This window comes from Centropristis striata, chromosome 7, assembly GCF_030273125.1.
Source record: "Centropristis striata isolate RG_2023a ecotype Rhode Island chromosome 7, C.striata_1.0, whole genome shotgun sequence".
Lineage (NCBI taxonomy): Eukaryota > Metazoa > Chordata > Actinopteri > Perciformes > Serranidae > Centropristis > Centropristis striata.
In genome coordinates, this window is record NC_081523.1 from 24597695 (window position 1) to 24621971 (window position 24277).

At 41.7% G+C, this 24277-nt stretch overlaps 1 protein-coding gene across 2 annotated transcripts in view; it reads left to right on the forward strand.

Annotated features, from left to right (window-relative positions):
* LOC131974836 (rho guanine nucleotide exchange factor 28-like) overlaps window positions 1–24277 on the forward strand; it is a 46525-nt gene that overhangs the window by 4879 nt on the left and 17369 nt on the right. For both annotated transcript variants that reach the window (XM_059337318.1, XM_059337319.1), the window contains exons 3-14: window positions 1192–1333; window positions 2187–2296; window positions 2968–3154; window positions 8090–8273; window positions 8918–9119; window positions 9422–9497; window positions 10857–10897; window positions 11993–12065; window positions 21301–21422; window positions 21603–21985; window positions 22729–22906; window positions 23667–23778. In XM_059337318.1, the coding sequence (XP_059193301.1) occupies window positions 1192–1333; window positions 2187–2296; window positions 2968–3154; window positions 8090–8273; window positions 8918–9119; window positions 9422–9497; window positions 10857–10897; window positions 11993–12065; window positions 21301–21422; window positions 21603–21985; window positions 22729–22906; window positions 23667–23778 (1810 nt within the window). The remainder of the gene's footprint in view (window positions 1–1191; window positions 1334–2186; window positions 2297–2967; window positions 3155–8089; window positions 8274–8917; window positions 9120–9421; window positions 9498–10856; window positions 10898–11992; window positions 12066–21300; window positions 21423–21602; window positions 21986–22728; window positions 22907–23666; window positions 23779–24277) is intronic.

Consider the following 24277-nt stretch of genomic DNA (forward strand, 5'->3'; position numbering starts at 1 on the left):
ACCAGGGCTGTTTCAGTGCTACGGAGGGGACGGAAGCCAGATTGGAACTGTTTATAGATGGGTTGTTGTTAGATAGATGAGTATGGATCTTAGATGCAACTGTTTTTTCAAGAATGTTTGACAGAAAGGGGAAGTTAGAAATAGGATGTAGGTGATTGAAATTGTTGGGGTCTGCCCTGGGTTTCTTCAGGACAGAAGTTACTGCAGCAGATTTAAGTCTACAGAGTATTATAGAGTATTAATTTACTATGTAGTAACATTTGAAAATTGAAAATTGTGTCAATTTTAGGCATTTTTATTTAGGAGTTCTTGTATCGCTACAGTTAGTATGTCCTATCAAAAAAAAAAATAAACCAACCATATATATATTGGTACAGGTATTGAAACTTGGGTACTGTGTTAGCTCATGTATCAAAACACTTAGAATGATGTCCAGCACCCTGGATAGATACTGATTGAGCCTAGCAGGTGCAGGCCCAGGGGCCCAAAGTGTAGGGCTCTCTCTGACCTTCACCTGCAAAATGTTACTTTACCACAAAGAAACATAAAACAACTACAAAGATACACTAAACAACTACAAAAAATGCAGCGCAACATCACCAACAAAAGGCAAAAGCATCAAATAGTCAAACTCTTGCCCCTATGTAGGAAAAATGTTGGAGCCTTTTGCATGTCTGTGCCCAGGGGCCTATTGTCTCATGATCCGACCATGCCAAGCCCTAGATAAATCAATGACCTAGAATTTGAGCAGCTAAACCTGGGCCTCTTAAGTGAGGATGTAGATTCAAAAGAAGCTGTCATATTACATGTCACACAGACATCTGACCTGCACAAAATTCTTTGAAAGGCTACTAATCATTTGTCTGCATGTCAGTGTGACTGTTCTGCCCTATTTCACTTGCTGCCTCAGATCAGAAGTCTAAAGTGTTCTGGCCTGTTGGGATCAGGGCAGGTCTTTGCAGTAGACACTAAAACATTCCTGTTTTTATTGAGATGGAATGCTTTATTGTACCCTGAAGAGGCATGCTGTCAGGGGATTTGGTGTACTTCACAGAAATGTAGAACACTGCATCAGAATAGAGTCTTACTCTAAATTGATCCTGTATCTTTAGAAATAGAAACAGGATTTGCTCTCTAGAATATTTCTTCTTTCTTCTCCCTCTCAACCTCTCTTGCCTTTATATATCTCAGGGCCAGGCCAAGGTATTTGCACTGCTGGATGGTTTAGACTCTGTGCCTGAGGATGCAGAGGTCTACGTTGTTCTGGAGGGATCCACATTGGTTCATGTCACCAGGGCTCAAAGTGATGTCATGCTCTGCTTTATAGTGCCCGGTAAGTTCATGTGTATGTCTGTGGGCTTGTATGTATTACGGGGTAATTTTTTATGTTTTATATCAAAAGTGAGAATGTTTTTTCAAAAAACCCTGTTCAGACAGCTACATCCTGGCAATTCCAGCTTTTCCACTCCTGTCTGATATACTCAGGAACAGTATATCACTGTTTGAATCTTCCCCCCCCCACACACACACACACACACACACACACACACACACACACACACACACACACACACACGCACACACATGCAAACACAGTCTGTGACTTGAGGTCTGGAAAGACACAGAATCTTATCAGCTTCCTCTCAGGAGGGAAACAGCTCCATAAACAATACGTCAACATTACTGAGCCTCTGTGTAGGTTGACACAGACAACCGGCAGTCCTGCAGGCTTGAGCACTCTCTACAATAGCTGAACTATAAAAAGCCTTTCTCCTTCTCCATCAAAAAAGGGAATGAAAAAAGGCCTTTATCAGCTTACAAAATGAAAATCTGAGAGCATTTTTGACCACACTCATATTTTAAAGACCAAACCAGTGGTTTTGTATTTTAAGGGTGACTGTGTATAATTATTTTCAGTTATTAATCAAAGATTATTTTTAGATTGATTTCTTTGCAACAAGGTGGGCATCAATTTTTTACAGTGACTTGAAACCTGTTTGAAATAGAAGGTTAGTCATTTTTTCTACTGTATTTTTTTTGCATGAGAAGGCAGTTGCAGGAAGAAAATGAATGAGAAAGAAGGCTATATGGGTCTCACTCTGTCTTTGACAACTCTCTTCTACACAAAGAGGTATAAATCTGTCCTGAATAAAGTCTGGCTTTTGCTATGTTGTACCTCTCTTTAGGACATAACTTGGCTGAGATGGTTTCTGTCCAGGCCTACCTGTGCTCTGAAACCACACCCCTCACCTGGGTGGGTGGAGCATCATTGGAATATGTCCAAGATGATGCTCAGGTATCCAAGATACACAAATATGATCATTCACATTGTTTGTGCATCCCTGTGGTGATTGGAAAAAAATGTTGGAAATAAAGCTTGTTTAAAGGATTAATTTACATGTAATAATCACTTTGCACTGCCCTGCGTTAGTCCGGGGACCAGTCCTCTTGCCCAGTGTCAGCTGGGATAGGGTCTAGTCCCCCCATAATCAGAGTTTGGATAAGTTGTCAGGGATAATGAATGAATAAATAAAATCACTTTGTATTGCCAGTTGCTCTTTTCAGCGTCCTTACAGTGTGCAACCTTAGCTTATAATGTGATAGTGATACAAGGCTGGGGCAGGCAACCTCTGCAGTTTACTGTAACCTAACCTAAGCTAAGCTAATATTAGCCAGCTAGCTGTAACTTAGCTACAAGGCATGGATCTGAGAGTTCAAGCAACAGGATTCTGACTGCAGCTGACTGAAAGGACCACCAGTATAATAAATAATAAGGACTTTCTTAAAATTCCAGAGAATGCCTTTAAGTCATTATAGTAAAGTGAATTACTGACCTTAAGTCATACAATTCTCCAAACATGTTGTTTGCAATGAAAACAAGAAGACTCAACTCACCATCAGTGGTAGTTTTGCATTGCACACCAGTTATCACAGCTTGTTTCTTATTCATAACTGCTTCATTCTCAGGACCTGGCAGAGCACCTGGTAATCCACGGACATTGCCTGAGCTCCACAGATCACAGGGAGCTGAGCAGTCTCTTCAACCTGGGCCAGGAGAGTTCTCGCTGGGCTATGGATCGTCGTGTGGCCCTAGCCATGGCAAATCTGGATATCCCCCAAACCTGGAATGTTCTGGGGAGCCACAGTGGAGACGGTGAGAGCAGGACTATCTTATCTTGCTGCACAGGCATTCTTGCACAGATATGTTAATCAAAAGCACATTGTATTTGGTTATATAATAATGTCTGAACATTTTGAAATCGAAAAAAGTAAAAAAAAAACAGTGCAAATTATACAGATAATAGATGAATACATGCAACTTTGTAGTGCATCTTGACATATGAAAGAGGTAAATGTTTAGAAACAGATGCAGTTTTGCCTGAGGAAGGATTCACTATATTTTATTATTTGCATGTCAGTTCATGAACACATTCTTGTGGGCAGTTAGTTAGCAGAGACAGTTGACAGGTTTTGTCATAACCTCAGCTCTCAGCATCGCACTGGAAACTTGGAGCCAGTGCTACCAGAGGAAGGTGAACTCTTCAACTCCCCTCAGCCCCCCTTCTTCTTCTTCTTCTTCGCCACCATCATTCCCATTTTCCATGCTTACTGGGCTGAAATCGGAAGTGAACATAGTCGCATGTGTGCTCCTGTTGAATTCATCAGAGCCAATTAAGCAGCGTGTAATGTGGTTAATAGAGCCTTTCCTTCTGGAAGTAGCCCTAGGCTGAGCACAATATATCAGAAGGCAAGTGTGTTTGTGTATGTGTGTGTCTGTTTGTGCTGACCATCTTGTTTCCTACATGCCACCATCTGTTTCTATGATCTGAGTGTTTGTGTAGGGCCACCTACATCAACAACAAACTAGATTTAGCATTAATATAGTTAAGGCAGTCTGTTTCTTTGCAGCGTCTCCCTGTAAATGTCTGCAGTTAATTTGATAATACAGCTTATGACATCACCCTACTGCCGATGCTGTGTGTGACTGAATTATCAATCCCTAACTTTGCTCATGTGCTTACCATTTGTTTATAGTACATTCTGCTTTTTCAAAGATCTGGAAAATCTGAACAAAACCTCATTCTGTCACAAAATCAAGAGCTTGGAGCTTGGAATCATTGTGTTCACTTTGGACTGAGTGCAGCCATGAAAAATTGAGCACTGACATTTTTAATACAGCTGGCAAAAGTGTTATCTCGTGAAATCTGTCTTTAAAGCTCCACGAGGCATGCACCCTGATGAGTTGTGGACGCAGAATATTCTTGGACAAACAGAAAAGCTGTTTTTTAAGGACCAGGTCTTTTTGATCTGTAACCTCAATTTGAATATAAAACAAAATCTCTTTAAAAGTAATTTGAACTATTTCATGCACTAATTTTAAGGCATTGATAGCCCTCATGCTAACACTTTCTACTGCCCACTATAATACAAAGGAAAGCAGAAATAAGTAAAATAAGTCAAGTAAGTTAATAAGTTTATATTTGAAAGATCCCTCGTCATCCCCAATGTGTGAAATAGCACTTTTTCCCTGAATAAGCTATGGCATACAGCACAACATGTTGCAGTAAAATAGTCCCCAGCAGCAAATATCAACTGATGTGATGCATGTTTGTTTTTGATAGTACTGTCTAAAGTGTCGATTGTGTTTCATAATTGAGGCTTAAGTGTGCATCGTCACTTCGTAATATCCCATTAAAAGTCCCTCAATCAGTTTTCATGAGCATAGACGGTATTGTATATTTTTTTACTCTTTTCCCCTTGCCAAACTTTCACAGTGTTAGCGACTGATTCAAAATCCATTCAGACAGCATCTCCCCAGCCTCTTTGCACCTCTGTCAGTTCCCTTGAAAATGGTGACTGTCAGACACTGCATTTTTTTATTGAAGTTAAAATTACTCGCTTCTACAGTTGCCTTTATAATTTTGACTGATATTTGTCAATGTCTGAATTGCTAGTGAATTTGTCACAAATACTGCAGTGGGTCAAATTATGGGTCAAAACTATGCTTACTTTAAGTCTTTTTTCCTTTAAAAAACTAGTGCTTTGAACCTAAAGAAATAGGATTCATGGGAGATTAAATATTTTAAAGGAGCAGTGAAGGATTTAGTGGCATCTAGTGGTGAAGTCGCAGATTGCAGCCAGTTGAATACCCCTGCCCTCACGCCTCCCTTTTCAAGCATGTGGGGAACCTACAGTGGCCTTCAGGGAACATAAAAAATGTGAAAGGTCCTCTCTAGAGCCAGTTTTGGTTTGTCTGTCTGGGGCCACTGTAGAAACATGGCAGTGCAACACAGTAGGCTCTGTGGAAAAGGACCTGGGGCCTCATGTAACAAAGAGTGCGTAGCTTTCATACTGAAAGATGGCGTACTAGAAAAGTACGTACCCAAACTCACCTCCACATGAATCAAACTGTGGTTACGTCAGGTTATGCGCACCTTTACTTGATAATATCACAATCAGCGTGGAATTGAGCGCACATGCACGAGCCACCAACCACGGCCCGGCTTCTCCTGTAAATTAATATGCAGATGACATGCAAATGACTATAAATCGCCGGCATGCCCACTGATTAGCGAAAAACAATGGCAAATCAACGTGCTGCCACTGCTTGCGAGGTGGACGAGGTGATCTCTGAGGTGGAGGCAGGAAAGTGTGCTTTTTGGTGCCTCAGCTCCAGGATCAGCAACAAGGTGTCACTGCGGCTGTTAACACAGCCGGATCAGAGACCTGCACCATGGCAGAAGTCACACGATCCGTCTAAAGTCCACCGTTATTTTCTCCAGAACCGATAGAGCAGCCATTGCGTAATGCATGCTAAAATCATTTTTACGCATCAGTTTATTAGCCACACTTTGCCTTTAACTTGTTGTCCCAATTAAACATCACATGTTGTTCATGATGCATGATGTTCTCATATTGAAATGCAGGGCCCTTTTTACACCATACGTAGTGCTGGGTGTTCTTCATGAACAACTCAGCCTTTGTTTTGTGGACTGAGGAAACATTCTCCCAGAAGTTTTGTGGAGTGTCAGGTTGCTCTTTGGCAAACTTCAGGCATGCAGTGATGTTTCTTTGTAAAGCAGTAGCTTCCTCCTTGGTGTCTTGCCGTGGACACCACACCTGTTCAATCCTGTGGGTGTGGTGACTAGAGAGACTCATGACTAGAGATGTTAACCAGTTCCAATGAATGCTTTCTGCGTTGTGCCTTTGGAGTGAACTTGGATGGGTACCCACTTCTAGGGAGAGTAGCCACAGTACAAAATCAACTCCATTTGTGGACTATTAATCTAACTGTGGACTGGTGAATACCTAAAGTCTTTGAGGTTACTTTGTAACCCCTTACAGTCTGATGCAAATCAACAGTTCTTGATAGCAGGTCTTCGGATATCTCTTTTTTTTTGCGAGGCACAGTTCATATGGGCAGATGCTTCTTGTGAATAGCATAGAGTGTTTTTCATTGGTCAAAGTATTTCTACACCTCACTCAAATCTCAATTCATTGTTAGGACTCCAAGTTTGCTACCTCCTAACTCCAGTTAGCTCTTAATGCACATATTAGCCAAAGGGTTCACTTACTTTTTCTACCAGCATTATGAAAGTTTCATGGATAATAAAAACATGAAATATTGTAATTATTTGCATGATATTAGGTTAAGCACGTTGTGTTTGTCTATAATCGGGACTTAGATGCAGATCAGATCACATTTCATGACAAATAAATGCAGAAAACTAGGTCATTTCAAAAGGTTCACTTACTTTTTCTTGCACCTGTATGTATATAAGAATAGTGGAAATAGAAAAATATATAGACTTAAGAAAATATACAATCTTAAAAAATATACAGACTTTAACATACTAATATTGCACAAGTAAGCAGCAGTACGCAGGTGAAATATGAAATATAATAATAGATGATGAAAAATCATCTATGTCCTCATATTTAGAACGGGTTATTGAGGGTGGAAAACGGCAGTTTCCTCCATTGTCTGAGAGTTATAAACTGTAAACACAAGCCAGTTGTGTGTACTTTGAGTTAAGATATGATAAAATAAGATAAGATATTGAAACACGTTTAAAATAGAGCATTAAAGACAGTACTTTCCGCCAAACAAAAGTTTGCGGTGCCACCGCACATTCTCACGGCAGCTTGAGAGATTGCGCATCGGTCCGGACATTCTCACGGCAAGTTCACTTTTCATACATGTGGCGTGTGCGGGAAAAATGTTTTTGTGCGTACGCAGCGTTGATCCATGAGGCCCCTGCTTGTAGATATAAAGGGCTCATTCTGAAATAATGAATAACTTAGTTTCAGGTGATAATACTTTAATAAAAATATAATTTTGAATATTATCATTTCTGCCAGTAGATCCCACACACTGCTCCTTCAAAAGCATACTATGCAGGAATTGTCGCTTACTGTTTGTAAACACAACAACTTGGACCCTCCTCGGCAACAATGTGAAAAGGAACTGTCCACCAAGCGTCTTCGACTTGGTATTTTTCCAATAATTTTGCATTTTTTCAGCACAGTGTCTGCTGTTTTCAGGTGATGCCCTGAATTGCCATGAACACAGCAAAAGAAAAAGAAAAAATATGTATTGCTCTATGAGTCTCTGCAGTGTTGTTTTTTTTAGGAAAATCTTGCATAGTGTACCTTTATGATTACATTGAATTTTTGGAAATGCAACAATACATTGCCAAGCTTACCTGCTGCTTGACTGTAGCTGATTTGATGCAGGCCAGTTACCTGGATACAGATCTTGTTGAGCTGTGTTGAGTGGCAGGCACAGAAATAAGAAGCTGCCACCACTTTGTTGAAAAGCTTTTACTGCCTTAAAGTGGGTCAGTGGAGCAGAGACATCCAGTGCTGTGCAAGAGAATAAATCAATCATTGACATTTAGGTTAATTATCATGAGGAGGTGGTTATCAAGAGGAGATTCTTGACATGTTAGTTTCCTCCCACAGTATTTATCTCACTGGCGAATATGTTCTTGTCTTACTGCTAATCTCTCCTTCCTCTTCCATTCAGGAGCTGTCTTAGATCCCACTGCATACTTTTATCTCATTATATTTCTCCCCTCATCTGCAGAGCACAGTCTCAGGGAGTCTCCCCTCCACCTGGCTGTGAGATGGGGTCTGTATCGACTGGCAGAGCTGCTGCTTTGTCAGCCGGGGGGTCTAATGGCTGTTAGTCTGCCAAACGAAGAGGGAGTCACACCGCTGCAGCTGGCACAGACCGCAGGCAACATCGAGCTATTGGAGCTGCTCACACAGTAAGATTATAAGCTCCAACAGAGAGGGATACTGACAAATGAGTCACTGTTTTGATGTAAGATTATGCACCCGGGGCAGAGATTTCCTATAAAGTAAGGGAGGGCTTTCCTTTAGATGTAAACACAACTCCAGATTTACACTAGCTATTAACCCATCCATCAAAGCACACACACATTTTAGAGGGTCACAGGGGGCTGGAGCCAACCCACGTTGACATTAGGGTGAGAGGCAGGATACACCCTGAACCGTCAATCAAAAGACTGACAGAACTAGATAGAGACAGGCAACCATTTCATGCTCATATTCACAACTTGCAAACAATTTAGAGTCACCATTTAACCTAAACTGAATGTTTTTGGACCGCAATTGGAAACCCACAGAGCCACAGGGAGAACATGCATACTTTACAAACCGCATTCTTTAGATCTCTCGATATACTAGTTGAAGTACACACATCAAATGCTAAACACCTGTTAGTACTACCTGTCAACCTCAGGAATGTTTTGTGCGCAATCTGGATCCATAAATCTCTTGCAGCACTTTAGACCCGTTTACTTGACCTGAAAAAGACCTGCTAAAACAGTATTCCTTGAGTTTGTTTTTTTTACGTTGTGATTAAACTAACCCACCTGTTGTGCTGCAGCCCACCCAACCCTCTTGCCACGCCTCCAGCAGGTCTGTCCCAGGTGTGGGCAGACCGGTCCCGTCTACTGAGGTTCTGTCATGATACGGGAAACCTGACTCTGACAGTCCGACAAAACCTGAGGTGGAGCTCGGAGGAGAGCCGGCACGCCGACATCCTGCTTCTCAGAGACCGGCTCAGAGATGTGGAGTTCCTCAGAGAGGTATGTTTGAGTTGCAGATGTTGTTCGATGCAGGTAAAGCTCCTGCAGGTAAACACAGGATCAAAGGCATGATTTATAACATTTTCACATTAAAATGTCTAAAAATTATGAGATTAATTTATTTGTTGACATTTTGCAAGACAGTGATCCAGTAGAGACCTCATTTAATGATATGTTAAACAGAAGCAATTTTAAACTGCTACTAATGTACCTGGAAGTACCATCAAAATAATGCCAGTAGAGAATTGTGTATTGTCACAAATCAGCATCCTCTTACTTAAACATCATCTTTCCTCTCACAGATCAAAGCTCTAAGGAGGGAGCGTGTGCAGACAATCTTAGGGAAGGAAGAACTGGTGGATGATCCTACAGAGAACGGTATCATACCCTTCCTAATCTATCTGATTTGTGGGATTTTAGAGGCCTGGTTAAACTAAACCATGCAGCCTTAAATCTTCTCTTTTATGTTGCAATGCTCTGCCATTTTTTCTCTATTGGTTTCTGAAGCCAGAAGCCAGATACTGTGGCTTGAATCAGACTACAATACTGACAGACATCGACTGCCCTCCTGTGGGGTTTTGTGGTAAAGCAAGTCAAGTACGTTATGTAAAATTTAACAGCACAGTGAAAAAAGTCACATGCAACCAAACATTTTTCATCTTTTATTTGAAATGTGTGAATATAGTGTGGAAAATAGCACAGCAGATAATCTATAATATTACAAGTTCTAAAACAATTAGTTAAATAATGATTCTTCAGGACATATACGAAGAACAATTTTGATAACTGATTGCTTTTAAAATAAAGATAAAAAGTGATTTATCAAACAAAAATATTGCTTCCCAGATGTATGTTTTCTGCCTTTCTCTGCTTTGTATCATTTGGTTTTAACTGTTATTTGGACACAACAAACGAGATGTCACCTTTGACTCTGAGCTTTTAAAAAAATATTATTATTATTTTTACATTTTTTAGGACATTGTATATTTAAAAAAACAAAACATCAACAGATAATGCATGCTAAAAATAATTGTAGTTACAGCCCTAAGTACTTTGAGGGATCTCGTTTTTACGTCGTGTTTATTTAAGTGTCAGCAAATGTTTGAGACAAGCAATAAAAATGTAAATAAACTAGTGATTTACAGGATGAAATTTTGAAGGTCAAAGTCTCTTTAACAAGGTTGTGTCCCTTTACACTCTGTGTCCCTTTGCTGTGGAGCCAGCTGGCATCACTGTATCAGACTGGAGTGAATGTGTTTTACGGTATCACACTGAGGCACAGACGAACCTTTGTCAGATTAGGGTTGTTCTTAATATTTACCTATACTTCTCCTTTCTCAGCCTTTGCTGTTTGTCTCCCTTCTTCTGTCTTTCTCTCACAACCCATATATCCTTTATGAGTCGCTGCCACTTCCCACTCCCACATTTATATGCCTTTATATTTCTTCATGACCCCGGGCTTCGTATCAAACCACCCAAACAATCATTTCTGTGTGTTACTGCTTGATTTCTGGTAAGAAATCATACACCATGTCCTTTGATCTGGGATGCACATGGTAGTTAAATACAAAGAAAGTAGAGCAAGGCCACATGGTAGGGAGCTCCCCAGGTAATGAACAGAAAAAATACATGGTTACATTGTTAAACACTTGACAAACATCTGTGCTTACTTGAGCACCTTTTGAAGTTTAATGGCAGCTGTATGTCTGCATTTGAGTCTGTTTTCTCTTCTTTCAGCACTATATTCTGATATCAGTGGAGCTCCTGGAAAAGAAAATGTGAGTATTTAATCATAATATTTCACAAAGAGCTGCAGACTAAAGTGCTACCAGAATATATTTATTCACACCATAAATCGCATGTGTGTTAAAAGGTATGATATGCAACTTATATGTTTTGTTTTGTTGAGTTGTGTACCTTCATTATCTCAAATTTCAAATTTTCATCAATTTTACACCAGAGAAATCTGTAATTAGAATTAAAGTAACGGTAAGTTTCAGAAGTTGTCATAAACTGACTTTTTATCTAGTTTTAAGCCACATTTTCAAACCTGAGACATAAACCCTGCAACATTAACACAGGATAAACTAGGTTAAATGTCTCCATACAATACTGGTAAATTATTTGACAGTTTGTGAACAAGTGCTGTTCTGTATTGCAAAGAAAAACTCCACGAAAGGTCCTGGAAAATTGTTTCTTAAAATGAGTGAAACCCTGATGATGACAATAGTGGGGAAGACAATGACTCCTACGTTACCACACTAATTCAAGATGTTATTATTTTGGTTGAGAAAGTCCTAGTGGCAGAAAATGACACATTGTGACATTTCTATCTGATGAGAAGAGTCAAATATGAACATAAGTTACCTCTCCTTTCAAAACATTCCAGAATACGTCTGAACCTTTAACTACTTTGAAACAGGTGTTGCTTAAAAAATCCTGATTATCAACTTTCACATTTTAAAACTCTCAAAGCTCCATTCAATCTCCAGGAACATCTGCATCAGCCAGTGGCACTGCCTGCCCCTCAATGCTCCACAATGTTCCACTCTTATTGTTGAGGTGTTGCAGTTGGCACCTTGCATACACTGCTGAATAGCCAACTTTGTGAGCAGTCAAGTGTGTATATAAGTGTGTCATGTTTTGAGAGGTGTGGCGTGTGCACATGATTCTGTTCATCCAATAGGACCTGTTTTATGTGATACAGATGGTTAACTAATTGATCTTTCTTTGTCACACACCTATACCCTTGCCAAACACTTGTGTTTTTGTACTTACTTCTACTCTATAGTTTGTGGTATGCTTGTGGACTGATGAGAAAGTCTCACAGCGGAAATATGTGCTATTTGGTGAAAGCTTCTCTGTTTCTTTAGGGCTATGAGGAGCCGCTGATGTTTTGCCTGAATGAAGAGGACGAGGAGGACGATCCATCACAGTTTGACTCTGGTAAAGATTTTATTTTTAAAGTCTCTTTAAACTTTACTCAGAGCAAGGTTACTTTCTCCGAAGCCTGTTTTTAGATTTAGTTTTTATTTTAGAGCTTGCGGTGCTTCAGCTGTATATCATGTTTGGTGCAGACTGAAACTGATCATTGTTATTTTAGGTGGCGTTATATACATAGGAAGTTATCCAAGTAGCTTCTAATCATTAAGTGAATCCGACTGCAGGAAACATTTCCTTTCCTGAACAGAACTTGGAACCCAACACTAATCCTCAACTGTGGCTGTCTACCATCCCCACGGACTGTACGATCACATTTCAGTCCCCCTTTTTTTTCTCGCCTCCCCCTCTCTGTGGAGTTTTTTGGAGTCGTGTCACTCCGTGTTTACAGTGATTGTGGGAAGGAATCTTGTTAATGCGACATGTAGAGAACAATCCTGAGTCATCCTATTCCTGCCAGCAGTGACAGCGGGACAGAAATGAATCCTAATTATGTGGCCGAAGGTGGCTTCACTCTGATCTGTTCAGGACGGGAAGGGAAGGATTTGAGAGTGGGAACATCCTGCGGGTTAATAATTGGCTTGTATTGCTGCGGAGCAGACTGATGCCTCAGTGTAAGAATGCTGCGGTTACAAGCTGAGGCTTCAGGCTTTATAACACTTGGCACTGGACATCTGCAATCTGAACTTCCTGTGGCTGGTGTTGTTTTCCACGCTATATGGTTTAGCCATTTTGTACTCCGTGTGCATATGTGTATTTGTGTGAGTTTTGTAGGCTGGTTGAGGATTTTTGCATTTTCTGGTCTTTTGAAGATCGCCTGCCTGTGACCTCGATTGGTCCCTTCAAACACTTTTTGTGGTTCAGACGAATAACTCTGGTCACTTGAATCCTGTTCTCTCCCCAGTTTCCCCTCAATGCCATGTTTTAAAAAAAAGAGGCTTAGACTGAAAATGAGTAAGGTTTTAACATGTAATTCTTAGGGGATTACAATGCTTATTTGACCCTTGAGGAATTTAAATTCCTCATTAGACATTCCGAAGCTGTCGGGCATAACGAGTGACCAGAAGCCTTTCATTAAAAAAAAAAAAGTAGTGAAGCACATAGTGCGATTACAGTTTGTTTTTATCACTGAGCTAATGCGTCATCAAATAGACAGACAGAGCTTCTGTAGCCAGACCTTCAGCAAGGGATGAGGAATTTTGAGCGTAGCTGTCATGTTCCCCCTGTCTTCTTAATGTCAACTCTTTCCTCTCTACAATTCAGATGACTCTAACTTCATTGGCATGACTGTAGTTAAGAAGACAGTTTTCCCCAAAATCAGAAATACATATTTTTCCTTTTACCTGTAGTGCTATTTATCAGTCTAGATTGTTTTAGTATGAGTAAGTGTTGGAGATATCTGCAGAGATATCTGCTTTCTCTCGAATTTAATGGAAAAAATGGCACTCAGCTTGTGGAAAAATAACTGTCCCTTTAAATTCAGCATTGCCATAAGCTTTACGATGTGTAATAGTTTAATACTTTTAAGGGGAAAAAACACAAGTTTCTTCCTCTTGTCTTCCATCCTTCTGCCTACCTCCACTTTCCCCCCACCTTTGCCCTCGTAATGCCCCTGAAATTCAAATACTCCACCCAAAACACACACTCGACCCCAAATACCTACATACACACACAAACAGACAAACTTATACACCCATGCCCCCTAGTCCCATCCTCCCAGGTCAGCATTTTAATGTGAATTTAGTGAACAAACAGCAAAGGCCACTTCATCCCGAAGAGCTCTGCTCTCCACAGTTGAAGAAAGGAAGGAGGTCGATGTGTGTGTGCTGTCAGTGTTTGTGTGCACTTGTGTGTTGGAGAGGGAGAATGCAGTGGGGAAGAGCACTCTGAAGAGGGCAAGGGGTATGGGGAAGTGAAAAAAATGGGGCTGAATGGGGGTTGCCAGGGCTTTGCTGAATGCAGTTTTCCAGCAGCTTGTTGAGATCCCCAGGGAGAGGAGAGTGGAGGAGTGTGAGAATGATGTGTGTGTGTGTGTAATGGGGTAAAAGAGAGAGAGAGAGAAAAGGATTTATGATATGGATAGTTTGGCTCTGTGACAACAGACGATGAGTGCAACGCCAGAAATGCTAAAAAGAGTCTCCGACCCCAGCTGAGGGATCTAATTGGAGAACGGAAAAAAGGATTAAAGCTCACACAGACCCCACAAAGGCAGCATTAATGTTCACTAGTATAGTGCCAACACCCCTTCTCATGCACACACACACACACACACACACACAGAAACTAGTTTCTATAGTCTCAGTGTACCTCTGCTTCCCTCCTCCGCATATATTCTGCCTACAAAAGCCTTCTCTTACCCCCTTTTTCTGTCTATTTTATAACATTCCTTCATTTATGTGCATTTATAAACCCATGTTTGGGCGTCTTTCCAGAGGGCCATTGTCTGATTTGTCTCTTAAAGCCCCTTCACTTTTTGTCACTTTTACCACCTCTAGCCAAACTTACTTTTATGCTTGCTGCTGCAAAGGGAGCACTGTACTCCTGCAAGTTGGCAAAAGAAGGAGGGGGGGCATAGAAGAAGAAAACAGCAGCGGCTCTCACTGCTGTCTCCATGGTGAGGCTGCTGACCTGGCAGACTGCTCCCCCCCACGCTCTGAACCCCTTTCCCCCTCAGCTCGGCTTTGACATGCTAAAATATGGAGAAAGAGACCGGGAGAATGGAGTGATCGAGAAGGGCTCTCCTCAGACGTGGCAGCGGGCATGTTTGGGGTGCACGGCTTGTACCTTGGAGTGTCTGCAGCATGAGGCAATCATGAACTCACAGGGTTAATGATTTCTCCCGTGTCTGGGGCTCACCTCCGCTAAGCTGTCTGCCCTCATGTTTGTCTTCGCTGTAGGTTCTGAAGTCACTCCTATGTTTGACTTTGTCTCTTTCTGGTTCTCTCCCTTCTTCAGTCACTCTTTCCGGCAGTCAATATACTCCTCCCCCCTGCTCCTGTCAGCATGTGTTGATCTCTCTCCCTCTCCCCCCTGTACTGTGTGTGGTAGATGAGTGACTGAGGGGGACAGAGAAAGACTCAGAGACTGAAATGTTGGCACAGATTTGAGAAGAGCAGTCAGAAAGACAGGAGAAAGTGATAGATTGAGAGATAACTCGCAATAAGGAGCAGAGGGAGAAGACAGGGTTCGGTCCCGGCTCGGTCGGACAGTTGGTGCAGAGTTGTCGAGGGGGAAGGGGAGGATTTTAGGGGGAGGGGTGGCCTGGGGAGACAGAGGAGAACATGCTGGCTCACTCCTGAAGTGTCAGAGTGTCTACAGCGGGGCTCTGGAAAAAGAAGAGTGAACGCTGCAGCTAGTCCGCAGTCTGTTCAGCCACTGGGAAATGGATGTAAACTGAGGCACTGTTCTTTGTTTATCAAACACCTCGTGCTGTTTGGATGAAGATTTTGGGAAGATAGCAAATCATGGATTCTGACTCGGACTCTCCTTTTAACTACTCCTGGCCCTCTTTTCCTAAGATGAGGATGCGAAAGAAGACAGGCAAAAAAGGTAATAGTGAGTGCAACTGTCATTTATAGATGTATAAGATCATTTATTACTCTATAGAAGCAATTCTATTTTCCTTTTTACATCCGGTCACACTGTTTTGGTTGTATGAGTAGCCAATACAGTTCACTTTTAATTTTGTAGAGTTATAAAGTGGACAAAGTGTTGGCTGTTAGTTAACTGCTGCCGTGTTTGACACACAATAGATGCATGCGGTTTAATGTCAGAAGGAAAACTGCTAACGTGTGTACAGACATACAGACAGACTATTTAGTTTCCCTTTTTCAGTTGCATCTCTTCTCTTAAAGCTACATCATGTTACAGACGGCAAATGGAACATTTTACCACAAACTGCCCCCCTGGCACTGCTCGCTGTGGAACAATACAGTTAAAATTAGACTGTTCCCATTACACATTCTTATTCACAGGCCTCCTCTGCAACACAGTCAGTCAGAGTGAGATAACTGTATGTTTGCCTGTGATGTAACCTGATATCTGACAGTATGTCGGGGAATGTCAGATGTCCACTCGAAGCTCATTGAGTGGCTTGAGGCTTTCGACATCCTCACTGTTGTGTGCATGAATGAACCCCGCTGATGAGTCGTGGCCTCATGTGACTGCTGGGCTCCATAAAGTGCAAAATGGGATGCCTGATGCTTAATTTGTACCTATGCTTAAGCACCTGCAGTTGATAATTATAATTAGTGTTCTGTCACTGAAGTGTCATCAAAGTGTTTGCAACAGTCTAATGGTAGTTTATGAACAACTCAACCAAAATCCAGTTGGTGTTTAAACTTTGCACACAAGCTTGTTGCTTCATCATTAGTCATGGGAGAGATGAAGTGAATGCTTAAAATAGTGCAAACTGAAACCAAAATGGTTAAACAGCGCATTGCTTGTGTGCAAGTGACTGTGTGTGTTTTTTGGGAAGAGAGACAGAGAGAGAGGGAGAGACAGAGGAAGATCATCTTACTGCCATTTCTGTGTCATGGCTCAACTCCAGTGGTCTTTTCCTCATCTTTCACCATAAACCTCTGCAAGATTATCCATGTTATTGCTTCTTAATTGTGATTGACATCGGCAAATTTTTTACACACTGCCTGTCTGTGCAATGCAGCTGAAGAGAAGAAACAGCGGCACTATATAAACTTTATATAAACCGGCCATATGTTCTCCAAGTGGATTTAGACATTTTCACAAGCCAGCACGTGAAGTAAAACAGCTCTGGTGTAACAATGCACCTGCACAGAGAAATGTGATTTCAGGTGTGCGGAGCCGCAAGTTTATTTCTTCACGAGGACTGATCGCTGCTTACTCTGAGTTTACCTTTTCCAGGATCTCTTGGGCCGGGTGACGCACTGAAATGTAAACACAACGGGGAACGCACGATGTGATGCTTGGACGGGGATGTTTGACCGCAGGTGTCATAACTCAGAGTGGGTTTGTGGATTTTGGTGGACAATTGTTTTAATGATTTATACGGCCCTCCATGAACACTGAAGTCAAACAATTATCTCTCTCCTCTTAAAAGGTAATAACACCCTCTGTTTTTATTCTTTTCAACTCAGCTTGTTATTTCACTCCGCTCCTAATTTCTTCCAGCTCTCTCCGAAGTGACAGTTGTTTGGTGCGGCGCTTAAAAAACGGCTTACATCATAAAAGAAAGGACAGCATAGACAAATAACCCCTTTATACCTATAATAAACAAGCCTAGGTGTTTACGCAATTAGCAATTATGATTCTCTGTTTGTCTTGAGCATTTGGTTTGGTCATTTTTAGCACACCAGCAGCCTCCAAAGAGAGTAAACCTTGAGAAAGAGCCCTTGTGGCAGCCCTTCACCCCCCTCTCCATCCTGCCTTACTCGATCTCTCTCTCCCAGGGGTGTGCATGGGTTGAAGGGTCACTCTCTGTGTTTAACTGCCCTGGTCTGGAAACCTGGCACTGACTGCTGTCTTTGTCTGGGTCTCTGTAAAGCTCAAACTCTCTCTTTTTCACTCTGCTGCCGCTCCAGGCACTGCTACTGTATAGGGTTGGCTCTCTCTCAGGGACATGCTCTGAATATCACATCACTCCAAATATACCTTGTGTGTGCAAAATCCTATAGAAATGGCCCCACACACTGCTCTGCATTCCTCAAAACCTGCTTTGAAAGAACAGCAATCTCCATCTCAGCAATAAAGACAGCTTCTCCGGCACAAAGATTGATTTTGTGCGGCTCTAACTTGTTAGAAATATGAACTCCTTGGTCCTCTGTTATTCCCTGAGTTAACTAATGTTAAACACAGATCGCAGAGGCTGACAGTAATGTTCACTGAGGCAGTGTTTATGGGTCAGAGGTGTGTGAATGATTGGGCCTGTGGCAGCCAGCTGTGGCTTTGGACGTGGCCCAGAACCTTTACTATTACGCTTGTCTGTCAAGTTCCTTAAGTGGGCTTAAATGAAACGGTATCTGCTTTCAAACAGCGGTTTGACCCACATCCAGAATCTGACCCCATCTCAGGATTTGATATTGGAGTAAAACTAATCCTACAATGCGTAGAAAAAGGTCTAACGTGACTTTGTGGAAGTGTTATGGATCTAGATTCAGGTCCATGTACAGTATAATGTTTTCATGTGGAACTAAGAGGATCAAGAAGTTTTTTAACAACAGAAGAACAGGTTGTATATTTTTTGAGCTGCAGTAACTTACAGTAAATTTAGTTCTGGGACATATGATGCTGTTTTAAGGGAGTCTTCATAACTGTGGGATTGATTGAGCTCTGTGTGACCTGCAGTGGTGCAGCTTGAGTCTTTACATTTGTTGTGGATGGAGCAGGACTCATCTGGTGTCCTCATCAATGTCTGCTTGACTCCCCGTTGCCTCTCAGATTTATTGGACTCACCGCCTACAGGAAGCACAGCCAATTGTTGGTTTGATTTACTTTCTGCTACAAATGCTGGGCTTCTCTGCTGCTGCTCTGTGGTGCTGGTAGCTTGGAAACTGTGTATAAACCGTGGATTAGTTTTTTTTAGAGGACTGTTGAGTCTTGGTTTAATATCTGCTTGATGAGTTTAGGTGAAACCAGCGGTGCCAAAGACATGTTGCTGCACCGCTGGAGTGGTTTCAGGCATGGCTTGGCCAGCGAAAGGTGAGACTGTCATTAGGAACATAATAATATGACTGAGCTAATGAGGCTGCCTTTTCTGGTTAGTGTGACGAGTACGATACAGTTACCACCGGTTGCTAATGTGGTTAGAAGTTCTTTTTTCCATTGAGTGCTTCTCAGATTTCCACATTTCTCATGCATAATGCTGTCATACCTGTGAGCCGCTGAATCAAACCAAAGTCTTCTTCTGTGTGCTTGCTAAGAAGCTCCACCGGAGCACTGAGGGGGAGTTGGTAGATTTATGACTGGTTAGGGGATAGTCCCTTGTAGTTTGGTGATGTGGTTTTCTTAGTCCTCTTCATGACTGGCCATTATACTTTAAAGATCAATGGTTAACTACTTAAAGTTAGTGTTGGTTCTTCAGATATAAAAACTAAGGGCTTCTGTCTACAGTATAGATTGTTCTTTCTGAAATTGTTTTGTGTAAAGAAGTTCATCATTAAATACATGGAATACATGGAAAGTAACTAAGTAGAAATTTGAGGTACTTTATTACAGTATTTCATTTTCAACTAATTTCTACTCCACTACATTTAGTTTACAGATTCAGTTATTTTACAGTGTAATGATTAACATGCAAACTCCAAGCATCCGAAATTCAGACTCACTCCACTTTTTCAAAAATAAACTAAAAACTCACTTTTTCAAGACACTCTTATTTTGTTCAGAGTAATCTTCCCAGCAATATATAAAATGTGTTCAAATTAGTTTAAAAAATAATGGCTTTATTCATTTAACTTGAGTTTTCCTTTCATCTCTGCTTTTGATTTAACTAATTTCGACAGTATTCAGAGCCAGCCTTTCACAAGTAACTACACAGGTTTCAGATATAACACGCAGGCCACACAGTGAGTGTGAGAATGAAAATATTCTATACCTAAAGAGGAAAATAAAACCCTGAATTCCAGTTTTTCTCTCCCACCGAACAAAGACTAACTTAATTGTTTTGTAATAAATCCTTAATGTACTAAGTTAGATGTGAAAGTAAGATGGCTCCATATACTGTTTTTCCCCGTTGTCTCTTTGCCGGCTGCTCATTTATCACATATCCACATGCTGTCAGCTCTCACTCCTTCAGAGTCACGCTAAATTTGCAAAATACTGTGACAAAAATTACCCCAAAATCACCCTGTTGGTCTTGGTTGTCTTTTCCAATTTATCCTCGTCTAAGTGAGGAGTAAATCTGTAATGCACAGCTAGCATACGCAGGCTCTTTCAAAGCTGTCATCTGCAACAGCATTCAACTAAAACTGTCCACACTGTCATTGCAGCAGAATAATTAAGTTTCTCTTGGCATCAGAGGAAAATTTGAGCAAAGACACCAGCAGCTGGTGTTTGCTCTCAGCAGATCAGGTTCTGGAGGGTGCTGCCTTGCTGCAGCCTCAGCCTCGGCCTCTCTCCGGCTGAACACGGAGGGATATCCAAGTCAGTCAAAACACTGGAAAATGTTCACTGTAAAAAATATTGTCCATACCCTCTACACTTTTCATGGTTCTGTTGGAAATGAAGCTGGCATGCAATACAAGCAAAGAAAACAAGGAACGGCATTGCAACCCACAGCTACCAGAGCTGCAATAGCACTCTGCAGTTCTTTCTCAATCCCAACAAATTATAAAGCTAGTATCAGGAAGAACAGCAGATTTTGAAGGTGAAAAAGTCTACAAAGTTCCCCCTTTAAGATTCATTTAGTTGTTCTGGAGCTTTCGATCATATCACATGATCCTAAACCTTAATATTCCCGCCAGTTTTGCAGCTTAAACTATGGAATTTTGTATTCATTTTAATGTTTTTATTCAAGCTTAACATTTACATTTATTGAGTTAGAATTTGGAAATATAGTATATAATGTATTTTGTGTTTTAGCATAAATCAGTGTGACTTTCTAATCTCACATCCACAATTTTCTTTCCCTGTTTATTTTGTTGACGCGCTTTTAAATGCGAACTTGTTTGCACAATGTAATGAAAAAAGGTTTGCTGTCGTGAGTGCTGTGGCAAGTAACGTATAGCCTCTTTATGGTTGTTCTTTGTGCGTGCCTGTAGTTTGTTTTCCAAACTTTCCAAGAAACTGTGTTGTGGAGAAGCTGTGTTTAGTACAGAGCAGCATCCCAGAGGGGGCTGTGTGTGTGTTTTGAGAGCAGGAGTGTTTTCCCCTGTTTAACAGCAGAACCAGGCTGCAGCTCACAGAGACTCCACTGTGTCCAAAGGGTTCCTCTCAATGCTACTGTGTGCTCACCGGGAGTTATTTCCACTCGCACACTGTATTGACGGCAGGGTGGGGAAGAAACATGCCTACAGATGCCCGCTCACAACTCCATGCACACCCATTCAAGTGTGTGTGCGGAAAGCCATTTAGATGGACACGCACACTCATAAGGGACTCTTGGTCCTGAACAATGACATGCAACTGCCCAGGATGTCTATGTCACTTCCTGTGTTTGTGAGAAGTTATTTGGTGTTGCTGTGGAAACCAAATGTAATATTGAAAAATCCCGTCTCACTCTCTCTCTCTCTCTCTCTCTCTCTCTCTCTCTCTGTCCGTCCTGTAGAGAAAAGCCAGTCCGTAAGGGAGAGCCAGGCCCAGTCCCCGACTCTGGCTGCAGCTGCCAGACTGTCAGCGATGATACACGGCAAAGACAGAGTATACGCTAACGCCATGCTGGTGGACCAGGTAAGCCGGGCTAAAATTACATTTTTTTTCTGTGTTTAAATCGACAGTGTACATCAGTTGCATAGCTTAGAACATTAGTCAAAAACAGACTTGTGATATAAAAATATAAAATGTTCCTTTACAGGAGCCAAAAATCAGCCTGTGGAACAGTTCCTTCACTTTCTCACTTTTCTGTTCCAGGTGGATGACGCTGACATTAAATACCGCTCTCCAGGGGAGGAGGAGGTGAACCCTGCGCCCCATCCTGGCAGCCCCTGCTGGGACTCTTTCTCCATGACTCCCCCTGACTCAGGGAGCTGTTGCCAAACCCGGCACCCATCCTCACCCTATAATGGGGAGAGGGGTATCCAAGGCCCCAGCCTGGAGAATCACAAAGAGCCATCTCCTCGCATCTCTCCCCCCTCTCCCTTTGCTTCCTCCCCGTCTTTTCCTTCCTCCCCCCTGGCTTCCGCCTTCCGTTTGTTCGAGGGAGCACATCGGCGTCAGACGCAGCCGTGTCTGCCAGTTTCTCCTGCTTTGAACCGCAGAGGATGCAGCTTGACTGAGACAAGCCGAGGCCTAAGGTAGGACACTATCACTGTTAATTATTGAATTAAAATAATCAGAGGCACTCAAAGTGTGAAGACTTTGGAGAAGTTTAATCTGACTGCGTCACAACTGGTTGAGTTTTTTTTATATTAACAGGAGAGAACAAATGCATTGCATTATGGCCAAGTGGAATCTTTTATTTATTTATTTTTAAAACGAATCACTGTATTTTCCTGTGACTAACCAGTTCTAAGAAAACCAGGTTTCATCTGTTTGGAATTTCAGCATTTCTTTACATCTTGTATAGTGATTGTAGTCAATGAAGGTGAAGAAAGTGACAGGAAGCCTGGACACAATTGAGCTGTTTGTGTGTTGAAGTTGCTGAACATTCCTTCCAGTTTCCTCAGTGCTGCAGGATCTTCTCTGTGAGCACTGTACATTATGTGGTATGGTGACTATCCATTGTGATTTTTAGATCAAAATCATCTGCACTTATATGTGCAAACTGGTGGAGGCCATCGTGGAAACAGAGTCAGCACATATTACTTTGTCATGTTCCTGAGTTTAAGATTTAAATCTGATGCTTCCACAATTGAATTATGAACCAGTTGGAGGCATCATGATCATATCTGACCGGGTGGATTTTTAAGATTGCTATCTGAACAAATGTCAATGTGTCAATGACACGAATCTGAACACAGTGTTTTTGCCTACAACTGTGTGTGTGTCTGTGTGTGTGTGTGTGTGTGTGTGTGTGTGTGTGTGTGTGTGTACACAGCCCTAGTCTCCTAGAGTGTGACAGTGGAGAAGAAGACATACTGGGACGTTCCTACCCCTGCTCGTCTGTAAAGAAGCAGTCCATCCTGCGGTCCAGCTCAGGAGAGGAGAGGGACTCTTTCGACACGTCACCAGACTTTAACCGCACACACTCCGACAGCTCGCACACCTCCACCAAGGTAAATTCTTGTTAAATATGTTGTATTAGTTATCTACCAACAACATTTTTGGTAGACACCTTCCCTACTGGTTCTCTCACTTCTTTGAACCAAGCAATAAATCAAAGCACTGTCAAAATAAATATGAAGAATTAATATAAAACACGTCTTCCCAAGTCAGGACATGGGACTGTCCGCAGAGCAAATGAATTCACCATTTTCCTTGGTGGAGGTCTGAGCCCTCCAAGTGCCATTTTTGTTGATTTCTGTAAATATTGCTAATATGTTTTTTTATTTCTTTGTTTTGGTGGAGAAAAAGAAAATTTAAAAACTATATATTTCAAAGAAAAACAAAAACTAATTTTGCAGCAGGATTTATACAAACAATACAAATTATAAGCACAAAGAAACAGTAAAAACTTGTTCCCGAAGGGCAATTCAAGTAAACCAGAGCAGCAGTTTACATGAAAGAACAGAAATAAGTAAAATACAACAATATAATAAATAAACACAATAAATACATCCTACACTTCAATGTCCAAGTTGTGGAGGAGAAAGACAAGCAGCTCCCAGGGGGTAATAAGGTGCATGGTAAGGTTTGAAGGGGTCTGGGGGTATTTATTCCCATGTTGAGTTTAGGAGGAGAACAGCCTGTGGTACAAAGGACGCTCTTCTCCTCTGGGTTCTGTAAACAAATGTCAAATGTTCTGTCAGTTGACAGAATTGAACCTGTGAACTTCTGCTCACTGATCTGTTCCCTCTGATCCACTTCCTCACCCAGATCCCAGAGGAAGCAGAGGTTCGCATGCGCTCCTACTCCTACTCCTCCCCCAAGGCGAAGCCGTCACGGCCACTGCTAAACCGAGACGCAACCATCACTGACCTGGCAGAAGGTGAGTGAACTTTGACCCCTTTGGCCTGTGACCTTTCTGTTCCCAGGAGTCAGCTGAATGGACATATGTGCCACATGTCTAACTGGGGGAAGGCCAGACAGGTTTCATAAATCAGCTGAACTTCTTTAAAGTACATATGTGTTAAGTGTCAGCCCTGCTTTGATTCAGCACCACGACTCATATGCGAGTACGCAGCATTAAGGCCGTGCTTTGTCCTGTATAGATGGTGCATTCAGCAGCAGCGGCCGTTCCCTTCTTCAAGCTTTATCTCTCTCTAAATCCCTCTCTCGTCTCAACCAAGTTAGTAAGTACAGAAACAGCTTCAAACAGCAACTTAGACGCTGCTGGTTGGCCGGTGAAAACATCTCAGTGTCTTTCTGGTGAACCATGCGATAAACTTGTGATTACCAAGAGCTGCACAACTAAAAGGCCTTTATGTTATATTGAAACTTTTCACAACTTTTATTACAATTATTTTCATCCCAGATGTTTTGAGGAG